The sequence below is a fragment of the Anser cygnoides genome, chromosome 1, assembly GCF_040182565.1.
Source record: "Anser cygnoides isolate HZ-2024a breed goose chromosome 1, Taihu_goose_T2T_genome, whole genome shotgun sequence".
NCBI classification, from domain to species: Eukaryota; Metazoa; Chordata; class Aves; order Anseriformes; family Anatidae; genus Anser; species Anser cygnoides.
The window spans coordinates 44,412,561-44,420,181 of record NC_089873.1 but is presented as its reverse complement, the minus strand read 5'-3'; the positions used below and the strand labels follow the sequence as shown (position 1 = coordinate 44,420,181).

General features: G+C 49.3%; 1 protein-coding gene and 1 long non-coding RNA gene across 2 annotated transcripts; one reads left to right on the top strand and one right to left on the bottom strand.

Annotated features, from left to right (window-relative positions):
* Positions 1 to 2,352: 2,352 nt before the first annotated feature.
* On the bottom strand, positions 2,353 to 3,813 carry LOC136789674 (uncharacterized). Its single transcript, XR_010828570.1, has 2 exons — positions 3,479 to 3,813; positions 2,353 to 3,384 (listed from the first exon to the last, which is right to left on the bottom strand). It is a non-coding gene; the product is annotated as an uncharacterized lncRNA (long non-coding RNA).
* Positions 3,814 to 3,970: 157 nt separating this feature from the next.
* RRP7A (ribosomal RNA processing 7 homolog A) lies at positions 3,971 to 7,385 on the top strand. The gene is made up of 7 exons (XM_048078852.2): positions 3,971 to 4,170; positions 4,255 to 4,397; positions 4,507 to 4,632; positions 4,890 to 5,013; positions 5,658 to 5,755; positions 6,133 to 6,331; positions 6,810 to 7,385. Exons 1-7 carry the CDS (start codon positions 4,119 to 4,121, stop codon positions 6,893 to 6,895), a joined length of 828 nt encoding a protein of 275 aa, XP_047934809.1. The 5' UTR covers positions 3,971 to 4,118; the 3' UTR covers positions 6,896 to 7,385.
* Positions 7,386 to 7,621: the final 236 nt, after the last annotated feature.

The following is a 7,621-nucleotide window of genomic DNA, read 5'->3' as shown; positions in this document are numbered from 1 at the left end:
GGGAAGGGGTGGCCATCTCCTTCTCTTCTGTCCTACCTTTAACTAAAAGGTGCATCCCCTGGATTTTCAACAGGCAAGAACAACACACTGTTCCCAAAATTGCTGCACTGGGTACGAAGTCAGGTGTGGCCACGTACAGGAAGTGCCATCTTGCATCTTTGACTCATATGCATTTGGTAGCATACTGTTTCATTCTGACTGCTGGGTATTTTTCTGCTCAGCAGCTGTGATGTTGAGAATTGTGAAAAACTGAGCTTCCCACCGTGTGTACCAGCCAGTGGAGGCATCGGGCACAAAGGACATAAGCACACATGCAGCACCCATTGTGCTACAGGAGGGATGCTTCAACTCTGGTAATACATGGAGGCAGGGGAAAAAACAGCTCTGCCATTGGTACAGTGAACATATTTACCCCGTAGGGTCAGGCTGAGTTAATTTTCTCCTGTGTCGACTGAAAATTAAGAACCAGGATTGTGTTCAGAGGTAGAGGAAATCCTAGTGTTTCATTCCCAGTAGACTGTATTGCATCTTCCTGCCGATGCAGGGACATCAAGTTTTTTCTTACCTTCTGACTTAACCAGTCTCCTTTTATGAAAAGGAAGGAGCTGGGGCCTTTTTCTGATACTAACACGTAAGAAGCAGTCTTCACTTGCCCTGGAGAAATCGCTTTCTTGAGAGGTATAATTTGGGCAATGTTTGGCTGCTGTGCTGGCCTGTTGCTCACATAAATGGATTTGGAGGATGATCGCTGTGCTTCGTTGCTGCAAGTTTTGGAGGAGAGCAGGCAGCACTATGTAAGGGACGCTTGGAGAGGGGTGTTAAGCAAGTCCCCTGCTGAGCAGCAAGGGTGGTACTTCAGCCTGTGAGCATCTGTGATGAGCCACAGGCCACTAGGTGGCACTTCCAATACCTCCTTCGGTAGTACAGCATTATTGTCATGGATATTTGAAGTCCCAGTAGCTCCATTTGTTTGTATTAGTTCAAATTGTGTTATAAGAGGAAGGGAAAGAGCCACTTCGAGAAGCTGGTTGGGGGTTGAATTTGATCCTTCTAGCTAGGAGATTAACCTAACCCATTTGGTTCAGGTCTGCAGAACTTCAGTGAGCTTTCCGTAATCGGTGTAGGTCCAGATTCTCCGGGTCCCGATTCTTGGTCAGCCCTGTGTTTCTTTTGCTTTCTTGTTCTGTATGAATTCTGCTCTATCTAGCTGGTGCAAACCATTCCTTATCTCACCTTTTAGCCATGGAGATAACTGAGAACTTGGCAGGACTTGTTTTTCCGGAGTACTCTCTTTGGTTTGGAAATCAACGACACCATTTCTGGTAGGGTGCTTTGTTTGAACAGCAGATGTTTGTAGGGGAGGGGACTTAAGACAGCTGTTGTTCCCCTTTCTTAGATCACCCACCAAACACCTGTGTTTTAATAAAAACTGGGGGGAGGGCGGAGAAATGTTAGGGTTGGAGAAGATAATGTATTATCTGTTTCTGAATAAACGTTTGTTATACGGAGAGTGGATTCTAAGCCTTTTTAGATGCTGTGAAGCAACTGAAAGATCAGTAGGTAGAGTTGTTCAATATTGAATCAAGTGTGCTTTTAAAAAAAATAGAAACTTCAAATCTCTAATGCTGCTGGTTAAGTGGTAAATGCCATAGGTAGCTGATAGTGCGATGGAAGACCAAGAGGAAGAGTATGTGGATAATCGATTGATACTCATAAGTAATTTCATCTAGATTATCTCATCAAAATTAATAGCTGATTGTTGCTGTTGAAATGGGAACAATTTGTGACCCCACCTAGTCCCAATTTATTTGTCACATGAAAGCAATGGCAATTTGTTATTGACAGCCTAGTGATTTAAAAATAATTTTAAAAGTGCAGCTGTGAAGGTAGAGTACCTGTTCCAGATAAAGTAGGGTGCTTTCCTAATCAGTTAGGTAATAAGATCATAAGGCTGTGAAAATGTGAAGACATGTATTGTGATTGCATATCTTGTCTCCCCATTCTTTCAGAAGAGACTGAAGCAAGTTTTTTAATTGATTTATATCCATTCCAAAAGCCAAATAGCAAGAAGATGCATTTTGTAACTTGCTGTTAAATCATGCATTGTTTAGGTTATCTGTGATGAATTATGATGACATTAACATACTTCCTTGGAAGAACTACTGCTTTGTTCTCTATCTCTGTGATCTGTGCAGTAAATCCTTTTTTTTTTTTAATTGTTCAGGTCGATGATTGTTTAAACGCCGCTCTATGACGTGTCTTACAACAGTGTCTTGGTTGTGCGTTTCTCTGCCTGCTCCTGTAGTCAGTCAGCTCTCTGAAGTCATCTTAGCTTTCTAGTTCTTCGTAGTGTTGCTTGTTTCAGCAGGCACTTGAAAGAAGAGTAACCTGCAGTTATTCTAGGCTTTTTTAAGCAGCTCACCTTGCAGCTGACAAATTTCTTACTGTTCTGGAATTGTCATGCTAATCTTGTTACATTCCACTGAGTTCTCACCTACCATCTTCTGACCTAACATCTATGCACATTTGCCCTTATGCAGCATGGTTATATTTTTTTTTCTGGGCTACTAAGAGATTGTAAGCTCACATATGAAATACGAATGGTTTGCACTAACTCAATATGGCTGTCCAGGACAGGTGGTAGGTAATATGTAATAATGTCTCTCAAACTTCCTTTGCTTTTTCAAAAATATGCTGTCTTCTGAAGTGATGCCACAATTTGCAAGTTTGCCTGGTATACTTTTATAGCTTTTGCATGTACCATATCATCTGATAAATGTTAATTAACTTCGATATCTTGAGTCAACTAACCATATCACTTCTTACTTTCACAAACCATTTTTTCACCTTGTACGTGTCTTGTTTCAAGATCTTTATTTTTGGAGTTGTCTTCTCTTCCATCCAATCATAAATATAACTTCCTCTGTAACGGTTGTATTTTATCTTCTCCTGATTTACAAGAGTCTTTAAGAACAGTTGTACTTACTGTTGTCTTCTGAGTGTTTTTACAAATCTTTAACATTTCTTTATTCTTTTATTTGCCTCTCTAGCATTAAGCACAGTTGCTGTTTTATACTGTTCTCACTGTTCAGGTCTTCATTTCAGAACTGTTAAACTAACTGATTGTGTGCAATAAGCTTCCTTAACAGTAAGCATACTGTTCTTTAGAGATTCTACCTAGGTGTTGTTCTTCATAGCATTGCATTTCCATAGTCCTTAGCCAAGGATTTCCAGAGGAACTTCAGTGTAGAAATACACCTCTAATGCCAAATTGTTGGGCGACATAACCCAACGGCTACTTTGCTTGCCCTGGCTTCAGCCTCTTTACTCCCCTGTGCCTGTCTCAGTTATTTCCCGTGACTGTGTAACGTGCCCCACCACCGCCTGGGGTAAAAAAATAAAAAAAAATTTAAAAAAAATCAGGTTTTGAGATAGCACCCCCTGTACCTGTGGAAACTGTCTCTAGGGAAACCTTTACCTTTCCACATCCATTGGTGCATCACCTCATGTTACATCTTGTTCCCTTGGTGTGCTACTCTTGTATTCCTTCTGCTGTCTTCATGCATTAGTGTTAGCCACTGTTTTCATGACTGTCTTTCCCTGGGCTTTCTCTCTTCTGTGGTGCACTTCCAGAGTGCGTGCAATATTGTCTCGAGTTTAGCGTACCTGTAAAAGCTGTAAATTGCCTGCTGCCTTATGAGGAAGGTTTAAGGAATAGTCAAAACCTCCCAGCCCAGGTGGGTCGCAGCTTTCTTTGGAGGTCAGACGTGGTAGCAGGCTCTTGAAAGACTGTGATCCGTCAGGTGTGAGGAAAGCCATGCCTCAGCTGGGCTGCGTGCCTCCTGGGGGTTGGGGCAGGAGAGTAGGTAGCTACCTTCCTCTTCTCCAGCACCTCCCACAGCTCCCAGTGCCCTCCGCCTCCTTAGCATCAGCAACCCTGAGCCAGGGGCTTTGGGCTTTACCTCAAGCGAGGCTCGAGGCGAGCTGTCCCCGGCTCGCCCCGCGTGAGCGCAGCCCGGCTCCCCCTCAGGGCCGGGCCCCGCCGCCATTAGGAGCGGCGCGGGGCGAACTACAGCTCCCGGCAGCCCTCGCTGCCCGCCGCTTCCCGCCGCGCTAAGATGGCGGCCGCCAGGCAGCGTGCGGCAGGAGCGGCGCCGCCGGGCTACACGGGTGAGGGGCGGCGGGGAGGGACGCGCCGGGCCGGGGGCCGGGGGCCGGGAGCGGGGCCTCTAACAACCGCTGTGTCCCCCGCAGCCCTGGCGGTGAAGTTCGGGGAGCGGCAGCGCTCGCCCCACTGCCTGCTGGTGAAGGAGCACCGCGTGCGGGAAGGGCCCGGCGACGCGCACCCGCCCGGCCGCACCCTCTTCGTCCTCAACGTGCCCCCGTACTGCGGCCCGGTGAGTGCGGCCGGCGGCCGGGCCCCTCGCGGGGCCTCCCGCACCGCTGACCGGGGGCCGAGTCGCTCCTGCTCTGCCCTGACGCTTGTCTCGTAATCTCCGTGCCAAGGAGTCCCTGTCCAGGTTGTTCGCCAGCTGCGGGCCGGTGCAGGGCGTGGACGTCAGGGACAAGCCGGGGCCGGGGGAGAAGACGGAAAAACTCAGCTCCAAGTTCTTCAGCCGCAGGACTGCGACGGTAAAGCTCGGGGGGGGGAGATAACCGGTGCTTCACTGGTCACAACGGGAAGAAATCTCGAGTATTGAGCCGTGCTGTTTAGCAGGAGTTGTGGAAAAACTGCGTGGGGAGACTTGGCAACGTGATTCAATTGCCTTATCTTTTTTTTTTTTTTTTTAATCCATCCTTCTGTAACTTGCTTTGATTGCTATTTTATGGTTCAGTTCTTTCATCACCGTGGTATATCCGACTGGCGAGGGTGGGTCTTTTTCTTTTAGGGATTTCAAGTAGCATACGTGGTGTTCAAGAAACCAGCTAGCATCCAAGCAGTCAAGGCCCTGGCAGAGGAAGGTCCCTTGCTGATATCAACAGACAGTCACCCTGTGAAAACTGGCATTAGCAGTAAGTAAGCAGCAGCAATCTTCCTGTTAGCCGGAGCAGGGGAAACCTTTTCCTTGCTGGATACTACCTAGCATGTTCCAATTTCATTCTCACCTCTTTGTGATGAGCCTGAGCTGGGGAGATGTCCAGCATTTCATTATTCTGCCTTTTTTTACTCTATCATATTGCTATCTTGTATTGGACGTTGTAGAGCCTAAGTGACCCTACAGGAGGATGGGGTCAGTTGATCCAATGGAAGGGCAGTTTTTCCCCACATCTCTTCAATTTCATGTAGCTCCAGAGAAGCTGGCTGTTTTTTACCCTCAGAATGGAGGCCAGACTCATGAACAGGCACCAGATGGCTGTCAAGATGACCCCTTGGTAGGAAGGCAGCCCTGAATGTTGCACCTCTTGGGCTTAAGGTAGCTCACTCCTGCTTGGGAAAGTTGCAAGCTCTTCCCATCATTTAGCTTCCCGTTGCTTACTGCCTGTGGCCTGGGCCTCAAATTGATTGTTCATGAGCTAATGCAGCGGGGAAGCTGAACAGAAATGGGAATGGAGCGTGTCGTTTCCCACAGCAGTTCTCTCTAGAGCTGCTCAAATGTGCTGCACTAGAGCTTGCTTCTAACAGACTCTGTGGCTGACTTCTGCTGTCTGTGTCTCAGAGTGGATCGCCAGATACGCAGACTCAGTAGTGGATCAGGAAAAACTGAAGACTGAGGTGGACACCTTCATGCAAGACTATGACAAAAAGATAGCACAGGTGAGGCCGGGCTGGGGAGGGAACCCAGCCTAAGCAGTTTGTTTGGAGAAGGAAAGGAAGAGAGAGAGGATCTCTCAGTGCCCAGGCCCTGTTGCAAATGGCAGAGGGGAAACACGCTGGCTAGAAGGGTTGGTGGTGGACAGTCACGTTCTGGTTTGGTTTGGTTCATCGCACCTGGTATCCACAAATAAAATGGGTCCTGCCTGGCATGCACTGTTGTGACTGAGACTTGAGCGCCTTTGTCCTTGGTTCCATGCCTTCCTTCAAATCTTGCTGTAACTTTCCATGTGGGTAAGCGGGACCTTGGGGGGAGCCGTGTTTCAGACTGGCTGGCAGCCCTGACTGCGCTAAGCCGCCTCGCCTTCCTGTCTTTATAGGAAGAAGCCAAAGCGGCCCAGGAGGAGGGCGTGCCAGATAAGGAGGGCTGGGTGAAGGTAACACGGAAGGGCCGGAAGCCTGGCCTGCCCCGGACAGAGGCCGCCAACCTGCGGGTGCTGGAGAGGGAGAAGCGGAAAAGGGCCCGCAAAGAGCTGCTCAACTTCTACGCCTGGCAGCATCGCGAGACCAAGAGAGAGCGTGAGTGTCTGAGTCCCCTCCTGCCTGTCTCTTTTCTCTCACACTGTGGTCCAAAGAGTATCCTTTCTCCTTCAGCAGCCACTACATCCAGCTGCAGGTGAACAGCCAGCTTGGTGGTTGTGCGAATGGCCTCACCAGTTCCCGCGGGCCACTTGCCACCACCCAGCCCAACAATCTGTGGGAGAGCGTACAGATCACAGCTTTCTAACAGATTTTGTCAGTCTGCATAGAGGCAGGCGCTGAGAGGGAAAACTAGCATGTTCTGTCCCCAAGAGGGAGCTGCAGCACTGCAGGAGAGCAGCCAGAGCCTCAGCTCTGCTCTTAGCCCTGGTGCAAAGGGACCTGCTCTGGGAAGTGGGTGCTTTCAGTGGCAGGATGAACCCGTCACAGTGTGCCAAGGTGGAGCTCCCCGGAGAGAGGGAGTTGGTCTGCTGCTCCTGTGTGACATCCCTTTTTTTTTTTTTCCTGCCTGTTTCAGATATTGCCCAGTTGAGGAAGAAATTTGAAGAAGACAAGCAAAGAATCGCACTGATGCGAGCCCAGCGCAAGTTTAGACCATACTGAGCCACGCCGAGCTGTTTCCTCAGATGCCTGCGCTGAAGAGGGCAGGAGAGATGCCAACAGACTCCACATGCCAAAGAGTTTCAAGGAATTGAGGCAGCTTCATGCTGTCCCTGCCCCTGGACCTGAAGTGGGAGATCCCAGCAACCACAGCCGGAGGGGGAGTTGGCTTCGCTCACACCGGCATCCTCCTGCTCTCCTGGCCACATCTGCGCTGCCATCGTCGCTATTTTCCATGGTGTGTGGGTGCAGGGGGCTGAGGCATGTCCTGTGACAACCTGTATCTCCCTGCCACCCAAGGCTTTCCCGAAGCTCGGTGAGAGACAGAATTGGCCCAGCACAGCCTCTGCAGGGGCAGGGAATGGCTGAAGCATTGTAAATAAACTGCTGCTCTGTTCCCACCGCACAGGAACGCCTCTCTCCCCCTTGCTCTGCTGTGGGAAGCAACCTCTTACGTGCTGGACTGGGGTGGTGATAAAAGTCATGGCTTGTTTCTCAGTGCTCCTTTATGCGTTTACCCGGGGGTCAGGAAGAAGGGGAGGGAGTGACCTTGGGAATTAAAAAAAAAAAAAAAAAAAAAAGGCAAAAATGACTGGTAAATTCCCAGGCCTCCTGTCGGCCTCAACAGGAGGCAGGTAAGGATGGCCACAGGCACATCCAGCCGTGGGGTAGCGCTTTTGCTGCTGCCCACACAACTTGGACTTCACCCCAGCAGTCTGTGACTGCTGC